Source organism: Mustela nivalis (genome assembly GCF_964662115.1).
Source record: "Mustela nivalis genome assembly, chromosome: 6".
In the NCBI taxonomy this organism is placed as follows: Eukaryota; Metazoa; Chordata; class Mammalia; order Carnivora; family Mustelidae; genus Mustela; species Mustela nivalis.
In genome coordinates this window covers 119,800,345-119,819,817 of record NC_139025.1, presented here as the reverse complement: position 1 = coordinate 119,819,817, position 19,473 = coordinate 119,800,345, and the positions used below count along the sequence as shown (strand labels likewise).

General features: G+C 39.7%; 1 protein-coding gene across 8 annotated transcripts in view; it reads right to left on the bottom strand.

The window, feature by feature from the left end:
* HERC2 (HECT and RLD domain containing E3 ubiquitin protein ligase 2) overlaps positions 1 to 19,045 on the bottom strand; it is a 237,444-nt gene extending 218,399 nt beyond the window's left edge. For 2 of the 8 annotated variants that reach the window (XM_082735972.1, XM_082735973.1), the window contains exons 1-3: positions 18,761 to 19,035; positions 18,037 to 18,139; positions 5,172 to 5,286 (exon numbers count right to left, since the gene is read on the bottom strand). In XM_082735972.1, coding sequence (XP_082592098.1) covers positions 5,172 to 5,286; positions 18,037 to 18,139; positions 18,761 to 19,005 — 463 coding nt within the window. In that variant the 5' untranslated portion in view covers positions 19,006 to 19,035. Of the gene's footprint in view, positions 1 to 5,171; positions 5,287 to 18,036; positions 18,140 to 18,526 lie in introns of all 8 variants that reach the window. The other 6 variants (XM_082735976.1, XM_082735974.1, XM_082735977.1 and 3 more) reach the window with 6 other exon arrangements.
* Positions 19,046 to 19,473: the final 428 nt, after the last annotated feature.

The window sequence follows — 19,473 nt, the reverse complement described above, 5'->3', positions numbered from 1 at the left end:
ATTCTAGCTTATCAGCCACCAGGTTAATAAACAGAAGCACATATATTTTTCTCTCAGATTGTTACTACAATAGCAGGATGAAAAAACAACTTTGCAACTCTTTTTTTTTTTTTTTTTTTTTTTAAGATTTATTGAGATATGTGAAAGAGTTAGACAGAGAGAGCACATGCCCAGGAACAGGGGCAGAGGGAGACAGAATCCTCAAGCCGACTCCCGGCCTAGTGCTGAGCCTCATACAGGGTTCAATCCCAGGACCCTGAGATCATGACCTATGCTGAAATCAAGAGTCAGCTACTTGACTGAGTTACCCGAAGCACCCCCCACTTTGCAACTCTTAATAAGCATATTCTTTTTGTTCATTAAACATGCAAGATGGGGGGGTCTTATAATGTGGACTTCAGAGCTCTGCTAAAATGCTCTAACACCTACTTCCTGCCTTTTTAAATCTGTGGTATAATAAAAATATATATTTGGTCTCAGAGCTCCTAAAACCCTTGGAATTTACTGAGGATAGGCATGTTTTTGGTTATTCTTAACAAACCCCTTTCCACCACACCAGAGTTTATACTAATGAGCTGACTTGGGGTAGAGCCACTAGATAGCCTCAGTGTGGGCTAGTCACCGGAAGGAGAAGTGATTAGAGAGTAAGAGCTGTCAGACTTACCTCCCGACCTCCAAGAGGGGAGGGAGGCTGGGCATTAAATTATAGAAACTCCTGCACTATCAGATTGGGGAGTTTCCAGGTTGGGGACACTCGGATGTGCTGAGAAGTAGAAGGACCAAGAGAGGGTACAGAAGCTCCAAGCCCTTTCCCCAGTTTACATTCCCACCGACAGTATACAAGTAAGTTTACCTCTTCTAGATAAGTGGATCATAAATAAACTATTAGCTTCCCCATTCCTTGCTCTATGCATCTTTTCCATTTGCCTGTTCCTGAGTTGTATCCTTTATAATAACCCAATAAACATAAGTAAAGTGTTTTCCTCCATTCTGAGTGGGTCTAGAGCATTATGGATCCTTTAAAGAGTCATGGGACCCCTGAATTTGTAGTCAGCCAGGTAAAAGTGTGAGAAGTCTGGGATCCCATTTGTGGCTGGCACCGAAAGTGAACGCAATCTTGTAGGACTGAGACTTAAATTCATAGGGCCTGTGCTAACTCTAAAATTGAACTGAATTGCTTGACACCCAGTTGGTGCAGGAGAATTACAGGACTGGTGTGGAAAAACACGTATCTGATATCAGAAAAAAATATTATCTAAATTAGAAGTTACTTAATTTGGATAAAAGTAATACGGATGATTGAGATTAAACAAGAAAGAATGCGGCAAAGAAATATAAATATATATGCAAATGATGAATGTTTCTACCAAGGAAAAAAGATAGCATTTTTGTCTTAAAGAAAAATGTCTAGTTATACCAGAATATGAAAGATGATGGTAAGGGCCAAGTGAGCAGATACAGTAAAATGTACAAGATTCCAGGGAAAATGAAATTTATCTGCCTTGGTTTACAAAACCAGCAAAAATGTGTCAGAATTCACAAGCTGATCAATAAACAAAACTGTGAGCCTTTTACTGACTAACAGACTGGGCTTCCTCTCTTCCTCTCTCGCATGTCAGCGTGGAAAAGTCAGAGTACGCCATTTTCTCTCAAGCCCAGGTCAGCCTATCCTGGAAGCTGTTTGATACCATCTTCCCAGGATCAGATACTAAATTCTGAACTAAAAAATCATCAAGGTGTTTTTATATCCAAATGGTCTTTGGCACTTTCCAGATCACCAGAATAACAAACATGGGTTCCCACATCACAGAATTCATGAGGAAATGCTCACAAGCAGGAGGAAGGCTGAACATAAAATTAGTTAGAGCTGGGATGTTACTTATTTCTCTATTAGCTCACCACTATCATTAAAGTTTCCCTATGTTCCAGGTCTGTAAATATGGGAAGAGCTAGTAAATCACAAAAAGAAAATTAAGGTACCTAGATTAATTTCATAAAAGTATAATGTTATGCAAACAAACACTCTACAGTTCCCAGTACAGTGAGAGGCCCTAGAGATGCAACCATGCCTCACTGCCCTTGCTATGTTCTAACCACCGGGGTAGACAATAACCAAATCCTCACACACAGCCATGAAGCCCACCCTGCCAAGAATTTTAGTCCTATCCATTCTGATACTGGTGCTACCTATAATTAATTAACCAGAGCTTTATGTATTACCTGTTTCCTTCAAAGTTAAAGGCCAAAAATGGGTCTTCAACAAACAAGAACAAACACAGAGCCTCAGTGGAATTACCAATCCTGTAGGGAACAGACTCCCGCAGAAGCTGACATCACCCCTTCCAGTAGACACTAGGCAGACTCCCAGAGGTGGTTTAAGCCTTCCATCAAGGACTCAAGATCCAAAGCAACAAGAATTAATTATGGAGAGGCACCTGGGTGGCTCATTCGTTAAGTGTCTGCCTTCAGCTCAGGTCATGAAGCCAGGGTCCTGGGATCGAGCCCCACCATGAGGCTCCCTGCTCATGGGGAAGCCTGCTTCTCCCTCTTCTACTCCCCGTGCTTGTATTCCCTCTCTCGCTTTGTCTCTCTGTCAAATAAATAAAACAAAATTCTTAAAAAAAAAAGGGGGTTGCATAAATAATGAATCTTGGAACATTGAAAAAAATAAAATTTAAAAAATAAGAATAAGGGACACCTGGGTGGCTCAGTTGGTTAAGCAGCTGCCTTCGGCTCAGGTCATGATCCCAGCGTCCTGGGATCGAGTCCCACATCGGGCTCCTTGCTCAGCTGGGAGCCTGCTTCTCCCTCTGCCTCTGCCTGCCATTCTGTCTGCCTGTGCTCGCTCTCTCCCCCTCTCTCTCTGATAAATAAATAAAATCTTTAAAAAAAAAAAAATAAGAATAAAATAAATAAAAAAGAATTAATTATGGAGGACGGAATAAAATTACCAGGGAAATCTAATTTGCTTCAGAATATCGTTGGGTTTTTTTAATAGTCTTATTTCTGAAGCCGCTCATAAGACTTTTTTCCTTTCCTGTATGTCTCTAACTCCTAATGCAAGACTGTGCCTATACAAACAGCATGACACAGCCTTTGAAAAGCAGGCCTCATCAGAGGGACTTGGAAATGTGGTAGAAATGCACATTCCCAGGCCCCATCACAACTCTAAGGAATCAGAGACTCTGGAGGTGGCGCCAGCCATGGGAATCTAACCAATCCCTCCAGGTGACTCTAAGGAACAACAAAAGCTGGGGCGCCTGGGTGGCTCAGTGGGTTAAAGCCTCTGCCTTCTGCTCAGGCCCTGATCTCAGGGTCCTGGGATCGAGCCCTGCATTGGGCTTTCTGCTTAGCAGGGCACCTGCATTGGTCTTTCTGCTTAGCAGGGAGCCTGCTTCCTCCTCTCTCTCTGCCTGCCTCTCTGCCTGCTTGTGATCTCTGTCTGTCAAATAAATTTAAAAATCTTTAAAAAAAAAAAAAAAAAAAAAAAGAACAACAAAAGCTAAGAAGCCTTTGGGCTAGGGATTCAAGATTTAATTCTTTGGAATTCCCACTGCAGGAGAGAGTCTTGATTAATTTTCCTAATACTTGTGGCCCTCCGTACAGTGGCTTTCAAACTTCAGGGTATAAATATGCAACTTGGAGAATGTGTCCACTGCATGAACATACATACTTCCCAGGATTTAGATGCAACAGGGAATGTGAAAGAATACATTTCACTACAGTATGACACAATCCACCTCTGCCGTTTCTTGCTCCCTGCTCTCTTTTCTGTCACCCCTACGCACCCACTGCCTGTTCTGATTTCCACAGTTCTCCACTTGGAGGCCAGTGCCCACTTCTCTTCTATGACCCCAAACAACACTATCCGTCAAGCATAAACCAGGTCTCTGTAACTGTTGCTCAAACTTCAACCAACACTCCACACCTAAGATGCTCCCACCCTGCACATAGGTGACTCACAGGGTCTTTGTCCTCCGTTACACATCCTGGTATATGGATGCCTTTTTTTGCCCATAATCATGACTTATTACGGGAAAAAGTCCACATTTAATGCTTTTTTACAACTTCCAAAGAAAGCTATAAAACCAACAGGAAAGCTGCCAATCAGCACAGAATATAATGGAAACATTCCTGTTCCAAAAAGAAAAAAAATCAAAAACTTATCTTTGAGCTCTTAAAATTAAAACACATAAAGAGTACTGACTAGATGCCACACACATACAAAAACCTCCAAACAATTACCATATTTATATATAATATGAAGTCATAAGCTCCATGGAACTATAAAATGTTGATCCTAATGTCAATAAATTAGTTATAGTATAACAGAAATAGCAATGACGTTTTCTCAAGAGGCCTGGCTTCAATTTCCAGCTCTGCTCCCGTTATTTGTGCAAACTGTGGGTTCTGTTTCTTGGTAGAGGTGAGGATTAAAGGAACTAATGAGAAAATACTTTCAAGAAAACATGTAACAGCTAAGCAAAGTACTGAGTATTATCATTTCTACTATCTGCATAGACTGAAAAGGTTTATAATAAATAAAAAAGTTCCTACTTAATTCTTCATACAAGGCCGACCTAGACAAAAACAAAAAATAAGCTTAGCGTATCTTTTAGTAGCCTCTTTAGCTTTCCTTTTTTTATATACTACATTCCCTCAAAATAATAAATATAAAATCCCTAAATTAGGTGTTAATAAGAAACAGTCACTTGAAAAAGTCTAAGACTATAATCCAGTCTGTTTTTTGTGAGGCAGGTCCAGGGTGGGTACAAGCATCCATTTCTTTTTAAAAGCTCAATGTTTTCTATGTTGCCACAGGAGAGTGATACAAATTTCAAGAATAACTATTTCCACTGAATCTTAAAATAATCACTATTTATAATTAGTCAAGACAAGATTTATTATAAAACTTAAAAGAAAAAATATTAACTGGGAAGGACACCACACCAAAGTAGCTTTGCAACAGGAAGACCCTCATTCACAAAGAGCAATGAAATCCAAGTGGCTCATAATGTTAACTACAATGTAGACAACAATCTCCAAAATGAAAACAAAATTTCAGAATTATGCTTAGACACTCCTATTCCTATTGCATATTCCAAAATTTCTATAAAATATAACTTATAAAGGTCTCTACAAAATGAAAACTACTAATAAAAGGTACTTACCTTTTCTAGGAGGAAGCTCTCCATTCTGGTTTAATTCTGTTCCCGTATATACAATTTCCCCATCTTTAACCATTTCATTCCACAAGCCACAGAGCCCATCTCTTGTGAATGCAAGCTGGTAATGATAAATAACATAAACTTACAGAACAATCATAGAGTGCAATTCTTAAAGAATGATATATTAAGAAAACAACTCATTTCCTCTCATTTATTCAATCATTAACGTTTAATAAAAATCATTCACTTAATATAATTAAGTGAAAAAGGCACAGTGCATAATAGTTTATAAACAATGCTAGTTTTGCATAGATACAAGAAAAAAGACATGCACATGTGCCCTAGAAAGATAAACCAGAAACAAATAATAATGATTACCTATAGAGAGACACTTGTGACAGAGGAACATGGGCACCAGAGATTAACAAAAGATTTTGAGTAAACTTTATGTATTTTTACTTCTAAAACATATAAATAATTTTCATCTTCAAAAATTCAAATTAAATCATATAAAGGAAAAATCTACAACTGGCAACAAGCAAATTAACCTATGTTTATCACAGAGAAAAGTATTTCAGGGATCTTTTCAATTATACATCTTCAGTCAAATATACTCTAAGGGAAAAATATCTTCAACATTATTCACTGGTCTTACTGATAATCATAGTATTGATATTAAAATCTTAGAACTATCTCATACATATTGTGTGATACAGCAATGTTAACAAAATAAAACATATGTTTATAATAGTTATGTTAGTGTTATTAGAAACAAAGGTTTTAATAGTAAAATAAATAAAAAACCAAGGACATTTTTTTAAGAACAAATTGGACTACATTTGAACATATCTGCTTGGGAAGGACCCAGGATGAATGACAGACACTCTGAGAGTAATGAGTACACCCAGAATCCAGACATCAGTTTTTTGTTTTTTTTAAAGATTTTATTTATTTATTTGACAGAAAGAAATCAGAAGTAGGCAGAGAAGCAGGCGGGGGGTGGGGGGGGGGGGAAGCAGACTCCCTGCTGAACAGAGAGTCTGATGCAGGGCTCGATCCCAGGACCCTGGGATCATGACCTGAGCCGAAGGCAGAGGTTTAAACCACTGAGCCACCCAGGCCCCCCACCCCAGACATCAGTTTTTAAGTCTCACTTTCTAGTAAACAAAACCTGGGCTCTTGGGAGAAAAAAGGCTGATGTCATGGTCAGGGCAAACAAGATGAGCCTAGAATATTTTGTGTTTGCACCCCCACCCCAAAAAAAGCTGTGTAAGGCCTTATGGGAATTCTACTGGCCAAAATTAAAACAATTTGAGCATCAAAATACATAACTGCAGTGGACTGCAAAAGTAAATAAAAACATGAGTCCACACGGATATTCAAAGAAAAAAACAAAACAGAAGTACTCTCACTTGTCAGTATTAGGAGTAAGAAAAGGCTCCCCAGAGCAAGCAGCCAACGAGGGCAGGGGCACGGTAGACACCCAGATGAGGCATCCATTCTGAAAAGTGTAGGTACAACAGAAGCCATCTTATCAGAAACATAAAACACTTTTCACTAAAATAGGCACATCTGTTTGGCCATCTTTTAACGAAAGGCCAGCACCTTTCCTTTATTTTTAAGTCCACTAACTCATTCCTTGTTATCATTCCAGCATGTACCACCCTTATGAAGCATCCACTATTTCCAGTCTCCATTTCTTTACTTTTTTTTTTTTTTTTTAGGATTTTATTTGTTTGAGAGAGAAAAAGAGAGCATGCAAGCACAAGCAGAGGAGAGGAAGAAGCAGACTCCCTGCTGAGTAGAAAGACCAACGTTGGACTCAATCCCTGGACCCCAAAATCATGACCTGAGCCAGAGGCAGATACTTAACCTAGTGAGCCACCCAGACACTCCTCCAGTTCATTAAATGTAGCAAGAATTAAAGGGCACTCTGTCAGTAATTTCAATATAGAATTCCTTTAGACTTTTAAGACATTTTCCCCAATCCTTTATAGTTCTCTTTTACCTAACCTGTTCAAGTAACTTTTTTAGCATCTCACTTTTATCCAAAGCCCATGTAGTAAATAAAACGATAAGACAGCCCTTAAGATCCTCATCCCCTGGTTCACACATACTCTGTGTAATGCCCTCTGAGTGTGGGTAAGACTCATGGAGAATAAAATGGGACATCACACCTGTGACCAGGTTTTGTTCCCATCTATGGCAAAGGTAAAGGAACTTCTCATATATAATTAGCGTCCCACAACTGTTGATTTCTAGTTATCAAAAGGAAGATTATCCTGAGGCCTTACTTAATCAGGTGAAAGCCCTTAAAATATAGGGGCCATCCAGAAGAGACATTTTCTACAGTCACAAAGAGGTGAGCTGCCATGGGCTACCTATGCAGAAGGGTAGCATCTAGGAGCCCATGACTTCAGTTCCCAAACTGCAAGGGACTAAATTCTGCCAAGGAGCACCCAATGAGACCCCAGATAACAGCACAGCATGGCTGACACCCTGACTACATGCAGCCTGTTAGACCCAAAGTAAAAGACCCTGCTAAGCCTTGGCCAGACTCCTGACCCACAGAAACTGGGAAAGAGAATAAACATGAGTTCTTTTAAGCTGCTAAATTTATGGCCAGTAGCTTTTAACATAACAAAAAACCCAATTCAGCACCCAACTTAGTTTTCATTAAAGCAACCGCTTTCTTTCAGCACACATATTTTATTTGTTCACCTCACTAACAAGATAATTGCCATAAACACACTTAGAACTAAAACATAGGACTCTTGCTAAAAGTATTAACTGGCAGGGAAAAAGTAAAGAGTGAGGCACAAACATTCATCACCCCTTGTGTTTTAGTGAGGGAATGGAAAAGCTTGGCTCATTTGCTCATTCAGGTAAGAGGAGAGCTAATACTGCTAGGGTTCAATCCAGTTCCCACACAACCACATAAGGATGGGAGGCAAATAGGAACCAGACTAAACAGCCCCATGTGTGCTGTACCCTGGCAGTTATATGCCATCTTTAGATGGTCCAGGGAATAAATGAGCATAATGTAAAGCATAATTCAGTATCTGTGCAACATATGGAGGCAGAGGAAGAAACTAGAAACAGAAAAGAATTTAGGAGGCCTCTGCCAAGAGTCTCCCCAAAAAAGGGTGACAGCCTAAGCCAAGATAAGGAAAGTACCTAAGACATTTCAGATCAAATGAGACAGATCAGATGTGAAAAGAAAGGAGACAGGGAACACAATCAGATAAAAAAGAACCAGCTCAGTGTTAATGATTCAGATTTGCACTATGAACATGAGCTTGGAGAACCTCTCCCCACTCACACCTGCATATACTCATACGCATAGCCACATATGTATATACATATGTGTGTACACACACACACACACACACACACACACTGCAAATACAAATCCAGTTCTTAGTGTCAGGAATTAGGACACTAATTAGGAATTAAAGACACTAATTAGGAATTAGAGATTCAAATCTGGAGTCACCAGCAAATGGGATATAGACCGTGACCTGGTGGAAATGCAAATGTCCAAAGAGAAAGAGTAACCAACATCCTCAACCCTAATTGCACATTGGGATTACCCATGAGGTGCCTCTATCAGTGTTTTTGTATACAGTCCAGGATGAATAACATTGGTGTTTAGAGCAAAAAAAAAAGAAAAACAAACATGAATTAAAGAATAAGCCAAGGAAGAAGCCCAGTTTATGTGGAAACAAGAATTGTTACTATCATGTCAAGAGGAAGAAAAGTAGAGCAGAAGCTGTGTGGAAGGTGGAGCCTGGGTATCTGGAGGGACACATACTGTAGAAGCCTCCTAGGAACTGAGGACACAAAGATGTAAATGAGCCATGGACCTGAATAAACACCATTTAAAGCATAATGGTCTGGGCATCTTAAGGATTTGAGTAAAGAGGAACATTACTAAGGCAACAAAGCAAGGCTCCCTGGAGGAGGGAATGAAAGAGCTAGGATGAGGAAGGCAAAGATGAAGCTTAGGGGAAAGCATTCCAGAGCAATGGAAGAAAGCACAGAATCCCAAAGAGAAAGCCAGGAAATCAAAAATATACCCAGCACTGTAAGAACAGCCTGTACAGGAAATAAACATTAGCAATCTGTGAATTTAAGAGTATCTGTACAACAATTATTAACTTGTCCTCTTTTTTTTTTTAAGATTTTATTTATTTATTTGACAGAGAGAGAGACAGCAAGAGAGTGGAGTGGGAGAGGGAGAAGCGGGGGAGTGGGGGAGGTAGAGTGAGAAGCAGGCTTCCAGCAGAGCAGGAAGCCTGTCCTGGGCTCGATCCCAGGACCCTGAGATCAAGACCTGAGCCGAAGGCAGATGCTTAAAGACTAAGCCACCCTGGCACCCCAAACTTGTCTTCTTTAATAGCTAACTTACATTTTAAAATACTCAATGGGTATTAAATTTTAACTGTTTTTAGACAGAATCCAGATGCTTCTAATTAGTTTACTTGGTCTTAGATTCCTTTTCCAATTTCTTCTCACAGTCTTACTTTATACCTCTAAAATGACATAGCAGATAAAGTCATTTTCACCCTGTAAAGCAGACAATAAGAGGAGTATTAACAGGCCCAGTTCTAAGGGACAGTAAACTCAAACTCAGAGGCTCAATTATTTGACCAGGATCACACAATACTGAGGCTATGAGAAGAAGGATTTGGAAAAAAGCCTTATGCCCAAGCTTGTTCTTCTCTCACCAACACCATAACATTCACCCACACATTCATTGGCCTGGGAGAGCCAATGAATCCCCCACTACTACTGCTGGTGCTACTGACACTTAAACACTAAACAGGATTGTGCAAGGGTTAGTCTATTAAAATGACTACTTCAGAGGGTGCCTGCCTGGCTCAGTCAGTAGAGTGTGCCATTCTTGGTCTTGGGGTTGTAAGTTCAAACCCCATGTTGGGTGTAGAAATTACTTAAAAATAAAATATATTTTTTTAATTTATTTATTTGATAGAGAGAGATCACAAGTAGACAGAGAGGCCAGCAGAGAGAGAGGAGGAAGCAGGCTCCCCACTGAGCGGAGAGCCCGATGTGGGGCTCGACCCTGGGACCATGACATGAGCCGAAGGCAGAGGCTTTAACCCACTGAGCCACCCAGGTGCCCAAAAATAAAATATTTTTAAAAAATAGACAAAATGATTACTTCAGAACTGTATAATTATGTAACAGAATCCAAAACAGAATATACCAAACGCTTAAATGACATTTTGATTAACTTATAGGTTAGAAAACGTTTTACTTTATTTTATTTTTTCAGTGTTCCAAGATTCATTGTTTATGTACCACATCCAGTGCTCCATGCAATACATGCCCTCCTTCATAACCACCACCAGGCTCACACAACCCACCAGCCTCCCCTCTAAAACCCTCAGTTTGCTTCTCAGAGTCCACAGTCTCTCATGGCTCATCTCCCACTCCAATTTCCCCCAATTCACTTTTCCTTTTCTTCTCCTAATGTCCTCCATGTTATTCCTTATGTTCCACATATTTTACTTATCTTTAAAACATGCCTGATATGTAATCTGTTCAAATACTTACAGATACTAAAGTAAAGATTTCTGGCTTTTTTTCCCAGCCTCGCAGAAAAATAACAAGTATCTGTTAAACACAGGACAACATATCAACTCCAAAAAAATTTTAAGAACAGGTTTCTTAAGCAACTGGGGAGGTCAGACAGAAACATAAACTATCTCTGTTTTAAGACATAGGGTGGTTAGGAATAGAAAGCCTGAGACCCAAGAGAGGAGTACAGCACAAAGAACCTAAAGCTGCTTTCCTGAGAGGCACCTGACAATTCTGTGAGCATAGCTAAGACCAAGAACTGAGCAGAGCTGCTGAGGGACAGGCTTCAGACAGGGTCCTCATGGGGGAAAGGCCTGTTAAACACACCATGCTTTGAATTAACCTTCAAAGGGCCACATACCAGAAGTAGGTAGGGGTGAGGTAGAAGCAGATGGCCTTCCTAGGGAAGAAGCCCAGTTTTTAATCATCTCAGCCCCCAACTGCACTGCAGTGACCTGGGACTGTTAGTGCTGTTTGATTGGTAGATCTCCTCCAGAGGAGGAAACTGTCACCCAGGGCCTCAAATGATCACAGTAATTTGTCATATATAGTATCTGAAACTCAAACAAAAATAATAATGGGTAAGGCAAGATGATATGACAGAAAAATGAAAAAAATATATAGAAGACAACAAAAACAGATCAAGAGTAGATGCAGAAGACAGAAATACAGAAATGGACTTGTCCTCAAAAGGAGAGCCTAAGCAATGGATTTACTTGGCAGACACCAGCCCAGAGCAGTGGGAGGCAGGGAAGGGGAGACAAGAGAACACACGACACACAAGACACAACATGTTACCACATGGGTAAGCAAACTAAGGCCTAGACTACAGGCCAAATCTGGCCCACCATCTAATTTCATATGGCCCCTGAGCTAAAAATGGTTGTTGAATTTTTCAATGGTTGAAAAATAATCAAGGAAAATATTTTGTGACACATGAAAATTATGACATTCAAAGTTCAGTATTTATAAAGCTTTACTAGAACTCAGACACAGTTGTTTATGTATTGTCTGTGGCATGACAACAGCAGAGTTAAGTAATTGTTACAAAGAACAGAAGACTCACAGAAATATTTGCTATCTAGCTCTTTACAGAAAGTTTGCTGACTCCTATTTTACTGCACTGGCCCCTACTCCACAGTGAACAGAAGATACAGAAAGTTGTCTACTAGGCACATTCACTAAGCACGTGGAACTCTTATATAAGTTTTATAAGAAGAAATCAAGGAATAGTCCAAGGGGGGAAGAAAAAAAAAAAAATAATTAAAATACCAGTGCCCTTATCAGTCCTTGCAAAGAGGTGAATGTTCAGTCCATGAGGAGCTAACTCCTACTCCCCAGCACCTTGTAGCCTATATCACTGGCTCCATGGTAGCAGCTGGGATGCGGTAACCCACACCCTGTTGTGTAACATTACATTCAAGACTGAAATGGAAGGGTCACCAATGGGCATGCTAGGTGTCAACCCAGAGGGAAGAGAGACATAGTCAATGAAACCAGAACATGGTAAGTTTAAAAAAAAAAAAAAATACAAAACACTTGAAACAAAACATTTAAAATAGATGCATCTCACTAAACTATACCTTATAGTAACTATAAGTAACTATACATTATTAAAATTCATTTAAACGAAACCACGGAAATTTGAGAACCAAAAAATACATTAACTATAATTAAGAACACTGAATGAGATGAAAAGCAGACTAGGAAGTCCTGTGCTGCTTCTGCCTATGAGGGATTAACTTCTTTATGAATTACCTCTACACTAAAATGAACTAGAAAATCAAACAAAATATACTGCAGCCCAGAGCTATGATCCCTAAGAAGGGCAATGAATAAAGCCCTACAACTGCCCAAGCTTACTGCCTAGAAGAAGCTTCCAGGATCCATCACGGGAAAGGGGAACCAAAATAGAGCCAAGAGCCAACGAGACAGATCAGCTATAAGTAGGTTAAAATGGCAAGGGAAGGGGCGCCTGGGTGGCTCAGTGGGTTAAAGCCTCTGCCTTCCGCTAGGGTCATGATCCCAGGATCCTGGGATGAAGCCGCATGTCGGGCTCTCTGCTCTGCAGGGAGCCTGCTTCCTCCACTCTCTCTCTCTGCCTGCCTCTCTGCCTACTTGTGGTTTCTCTCTCTGTCAAATAAATAAAATCTTTAAAAAAAAAAAAAAATGACAAGGGAACAGGTGAAGGGGGATCTGCAGAGAAAGAGTGAACTCCAAAGATGGGCAGAGGGGACCCCTTCAGTCTTGGGCTAAATACTGATTTGGGCATGGGCTGAGAAAACTACCAAGGCTGGGAAAAGCAGCACTAGAAAGTAGAAGGCAGAATCCCCATGATTCCCAGTCTGAGAAAAACTTGTTTCCATCAACCAGAATGAAAAAGACCCCTATCACACCACTTGAAAGAGTCCTAAGAAAGCAGATAAATTAGTGCATGACTAGAAGTTGTGCTAGATCAGCCTGAATAAACCTGAGGATCAAGCTTCGAAAAAATTAAATTGATCAAGTAACTAACTTACTTGAATCCCAAACAAAACTAATGTTCTTTAAAGAAATAAAGCAAAATCCAGCACAGAACAACATAATATATACAATGTCCAACATTCAGTAAAAAATTACCTAGCATGCAAACACACCCCATGACCAAAGCAATCAAATGACAGAAGCAATCAAGAGAAATAAATCCAGATGTGATAGAGATGATGGAATAGCAGACAAGAACATTAAAAGCTCATTATAGATACATCCAGATGCTCACAAATAGGAAACTATGAACCTGATAACAAGTGAAATGGAAGATATGAAAAGGATCCGTATGGAACACTTAGAGATGAAAAATACAACTGAAGTGAAAACTTCAATGCACAGGATTAAGAGATTAGGTACTGCAAAACAGATATACTATAATGTACCATGTCTAAGCAGACAGCTATTATATGTTATCTCCCTTTTAAAATTCATTTATTCTAGGTTCCAAACATAACTGCAGGTGTAATGACCACCATCAGACTTCATGTTAATCTACAGTCATTCAGTCATCTAAAGATCCTTCTCTAGAATCCTTCTCTAGGAAGAGCTCATGGGAACAGTATTTATTAATTGATAAAGTTGTGTCCTTTTTACCTGAAAAGTCAGTTTTGCTAGAACATAACATCCTTGCCTCACATTTACTTTTCTTGGGAGTCATTCATATGTTACCGAATTTTCTTCTCCAAAAAAGTCTTCTGATTAGATCTGATGGTAACCTCATTATCTTTCCCTTATAAATATTATTAGTCTTTTCTAAAAACCAAAAGTTAATTTTTTTAAGATTTTATTTATTTGACATACAGAGATCATAATAGGCAGAGAGGCAGGCAGAGAGAGAGAGGGAAGCAGACTCCCTGATGAGCAGAGCCCAATGCGGGGCTCATTCCCAGGATCCTGAGATCATGACCTGAGCAGAAGGCAGAGGCTTAACCCACTGAGCCATCCAGGCGCCCCGCAAAAGTAAATTTTTTTAAAAAGACTAACAAAATGTATAAATCCCTGACAAGATTAATCCAAAATATAGAGAAAATACAAATAACCAAAATCATGAATAAAAATGTGAGCTATGCTACCTATCCTACAGATAAGAAAGTAATCAGAAGACGTCATTATGAATATTAAGTTACCTGTATTTATAAAATTCTTTAATTTCTACATCTCATCTGTCAACTGGAAAACCTGAGAATAGAATTTACCAAGATGATCATGTTTATGTCCTTTAATCTACTGATATCCTAAGCATAAAGTAACAATATATACATTTAACAATTTTAATTTTAAAATTTAACTTTTATCTTTACTCATTGTAAAGTGATTAGAAGAAGAGACAAATAAATGATTCGAATTATTAGTATACTCAACAACTCTGACGAACTGCAAGGGCATTTACACTCTGAACAAAACCATACTACGGGTTGCCTGGGTGGCTCAGAAGGTTAAGCCTCTGCCTTCGGCTCAGGTCACAGTCTTGGGGTTTTGGGACTGAGGCCCACATCAGGCTCTCTGCTCCACAGGGAGACTGCCTCTCTGCCTACTTGTGATCTCTCTCTCTCTCTGTCAAATAAATAAATAAATCTTTAAAAAAAAAAAAATAGGTCACATACCATATGACATTCTCAAAATGGCAAAATTAAAGAGATGGAAAACAGATTAGTGATTGCCAGGGTTCAGAGATGATGGGAGAAGGATGGTGTGACCTATAGAGGGGCAAGAAGAAGGAAATCTTTGTGGTGTGATTACACAATTGGCACAGAACTCTGCACACACTCTATGTCAATTTCCTGATTTTGATATTGTACTGATAGTTACATAAGATGTAACCACTGGGAGAATCTGGATGAAGAGTATACAGTGACGTCTCTACTTTCTTTGCAACTTCATCTGAATCTATAAATTATTTCAAAATAAAAAGTTAAAAAAATTGCATCATACATATCTAATATCATGCTCTACTTCAAAGAATCCAAAAATAGAAACTGCAGGAGATTCATCTGAGTACAGATTATGCAAGAAAAAGAAAACACCATTCTTGGATCCATGCTCAAAGACACACCCTTAGACTTACATCAAAACTAGCAAATAAATGTGCATATATGATTTAAGAATTAAAAAGCTTTTAAGGTATCATATACCATTTTTTATAGGTTCTCTGATTGACTTTTCGGTCCATTGAGAAGCAAGCAATCACATCAGACAGGACTTTTACTTTAAATATAAGAATGGTAATGGTAGTGATTATGTAGCTAACATCTCTTAGCTCTATTTTATTGCCTGTTCAAGAGAGTTGCAAAGGAAATGACAATTCAAGGTACTCCACACAACAATCAGAAAAGACTACTAAAAAAGTAAAAAGTATTATATGTAAAAACCACTTATATGACTGCCATACAACTGCCACTCCATTTAAGGCAGCGTGTTGCAACATTGTAGACCTGATACATCATAGATCTAAACATCTATCAACAAGAAAGCCTAGGATTAGTATTTGTGTTCTTTATAATATACACATATTAAAAGTTGTCACAGCCTCCAAAAATATTTCCTTTCTAAAGTCACTAAAACTTTCATAGGCATTTCTTTTTTTTTTTTTTTCTTTATAGGCATTTCAAACAAAAATAGCCATAGAAAATAGTTTGCTAAATCCTGTGGCTAAGAAACACATTTCTAGCCTACAAAATATAATTAAGGTGTCAATTCTGTTCCCAATACAAAAGCCCTACCTAAGGAACGGGACACATCCCACTCCAGTTGGGAGAGATATCCCCAATAGGGTAAGACTAAAAGCTGTTAGTATAAGGCTTGCATCTGCAATGCGCACCTGCAAGAAGGATTCCAAATAGTGAAAATAAGTCTAAAGTCATTTGTTAGGGTAAAACAACATTTGTTCCTCGCATTTAATTAGCAATGCTGGAAAAACTATATAAAAACAAGGTCAGCGATCACTTTTTTCACATTAAATAGCTTCAATACCTACAATACATTTTCCCGCTGGGGTACACTCCAAAACCTAGGTCTTGGGGCATATGGGTGGCTCAGTGGGTTAAGCCACTGCCTTCGGCTCAGGTCATGATCTCAGGGTCCTGGGATCAAGTCCCACATCGGGCTCTCTGCTTAGCAGGGAGCCTGCTTCCCCTTCTCTCTCTCTGCCTGCCTTTCTGCCTACTTGTGATCTCTGTTAAATAAATAAATAAAATCTTCAAAAAAAAACCTAGGTCTTCTTCATGTATTCCTAAGATGAGCTTGGAAGGCTTTTGACTGATATTTGAAATGTCTAAGAAGAGTTAAGTACTGTGTATTACACTAAATAAATCAAAAGTAAAAGAGTAAGCACTCTAAGGCATAAGCGGTGTTTCTTTTTATTTATATCTGCCTAACTCATCATAGGCACTCAACTCAGTATTAAACTGGTTTTAGATCAAGATGCTAAAACTCCTATTAAGGAGTTGTTCAATTATGATTAGAAAGAAAAACTTCATTGGATAAAGTTCTTTACCTCAACAAGTTCTACAAAATACACAAACACTAATAAAAAAAAATTAAGTCTTGAAGTCAGTTTGCCGAATCTCAAGATTTCAGAAATAAGAAATTACTCATCTCACCTCCCCGCCGACCACGCTTTAAAAAAAAAAAAATGACAAAGGAAAACAAACAGTAACTGCTAAGTAAAAAGCAACGTGCAAACAAAAACCAAACAGTCACTACTATGTCAATTCTTGCCACAATTCTTTGTGCTTTAATCTAACGTTTACCCCATTATTAATAACTATCCCAAAATCCACAACATAGTTCTAAGCACTTGGCTCTCACACCTACTAGGATGCAACACTTAAAAATAAATAAATAAATAAATAAAGGTAACAATACTTCACTACAGGTATCTATGATCAAGTGCTTATAGAATATATGAGTCTTGATAAACTGTGATGCACTATGTAAGAGTGTATTGAAAAATGTAGGTTACTTGAGAAATACTTAAAATGGTTAACCTTAGGAAAGAGAAAGAAAAGCCATATATACTATGAAATATTTCAGACATTTTTTTTTTTTTTTTTGCTGTCAATATGGAGTTACAAAAGTGGTTTTTCCAAACCATCTGCAAAGAAAACTAAGTTGGGGTAAAAAAAAAAAAATTTTTTTTTAAGTCTATAGAAACATTACTGCTATTATTTACTTGATAATTTCTGGACAAGCTTACAATTACATTATTAAAACATTAGGCAGTCTAATGCCAACATTGTGTTTCCACACATTCTTTATGTGAAAAACTGAGCACTCCTCTTAATAAGACCAGTCACAAAAATAAAGATCTCAACTGCACTCTTGTCTCCCCAGAAAGACAAACACAGGGTCCCATGAAATGAGTTTCTTCAGGACATAATACATTACTACATGTTCCTTCCCTCATTAATTGAACATCTCAAAACTATCACTAAACAGTCAACAAGGTATGGTTAAGAATACTACAGACCTGTTAAAAATAATAATACGAAAAATGTTTGCATAACCAGATCTCAAGTTTCTTGCACTTACACATAACTGCAATTAAAATGTAACCACACACAATCTATAAAAACTGATACAATAAAGGTGCATTTTAAATTATAGGAAATAAACTTGCTTCCCTAATATGCAAGATACGATCTGCATCCCTTATTTATCCTATACAAAACCTTAACCAGGAATTTAAATATGGAGGCAGGAACACACCAAGAAAAAAAGCATGTCAAAACCCCACCTGTATATCTGTTTTCAACCATTTGGAGTCAAGTCGAGTCTGGGCAGCCAAACAGAAAGAATCAGAGGGCATCTTTCCTCCAGTTCCCTCCCAGTTGTCAGTCCTGCAAGTAAAACATAAATGTTGGAAGACCTAAAGCTTTTCAAAATTGTACAAAGACCCTCCCGCAAGGTTTAATGCGGCAAAAAGAACAGAAAGATGGGAGAGGAGAACAGGTGGGGGAGGGGAGGAGAAAGGAAGAGAAAGATGGAGAGAGACAAGGAGAAGGATGGAAGAAAAAGCCTATTTCCTATACAAGTAAGAGCCACACACGGGATTCGCTGGTTTCTGTACTACGTCGGCGAGACCTTGAGAATAGACGGTCACCGGAGACCAAATCACAATGTCATCCCCTTCCCTTAAATCCAAAAGGTAAACACACAGACGAGAGGGGAAGCCCACATTTCAACGACAAATGACAGTAGCATGCATCTGCCGCTTTATCCCATACCAGTAAGTGGTGCGTGAAACAAATTAATCAAAAGACACGTCGGTGGAAAAATCCAAAACAATAATCACTTTGAAAATGGAAAGACAGCCCGAGACGCGCGCCACGGGCAGTCCGCGCAGGCCCAGGTCGGGCGGCCGCGCCAACGCCCGCGGCGCCCCAGCTCCACCGTACCCTGGGTTCCGACCCGCACCGCCCTAGCGGCTGGCCGCCCTCGCCGCCCCCGAGGACGAGGACCTGAAGCGCAAAGGCCCCACCGCCTCTTTTCGGCAGCGCGCGGACGGAGCCTCCAAGCCGCCACTGGCTCCGCCGGCGCTGGTGATCCCGGTATCTCTCGCGACCCGAGGGGCGGACCAACTCCGGACTACCGCCCCCGCAGGCCAGCAAATCACAGCGAGGTTGTTGCGTTGGACCAGCCAATGAGAAAGAGGAGCCCTCTCGCCCTTCCTCCCTACTCCCCTGTTTCCTTCAATCCCGCTCATCTTCCTCCTTGGGGTTCATTCCTTGCGGTCATGGCCAACCGCAGGCGCCGGGGGGCGGGATTTCCGCCGTACGCAGGGACTACTGTCCTGGGTTCCGCTCGGCGCTCGCGAAAAATCCGAGGGCGCGGTAGAACGTGAGGTGACTGAGGAGCTTCAGCCTGGAGGGGCGAGGGTGTGTGCCATGGACGCACGGACCGGGCAGAAGAGACCCGAGGCTGGCTCCAGTCGGCTAGAGCCCCCTCCTGTCTGTCCCACTGAAAGCCGCTAAAATCCTAGGCTGAATTCATGGAATGGCTGGTAACAGGGGACTTGGAGAAGAAAATCAGAGTTTTTTGCACTTACACATAACTGCAGTTATACACCATAATACCACCATAATACAAATCTTAAGACATTTCAAACAATTGAAGTCATACTTATGTACTCTGACCATAATGGAATTAAACTACAAATCAGTAAAAGATAACG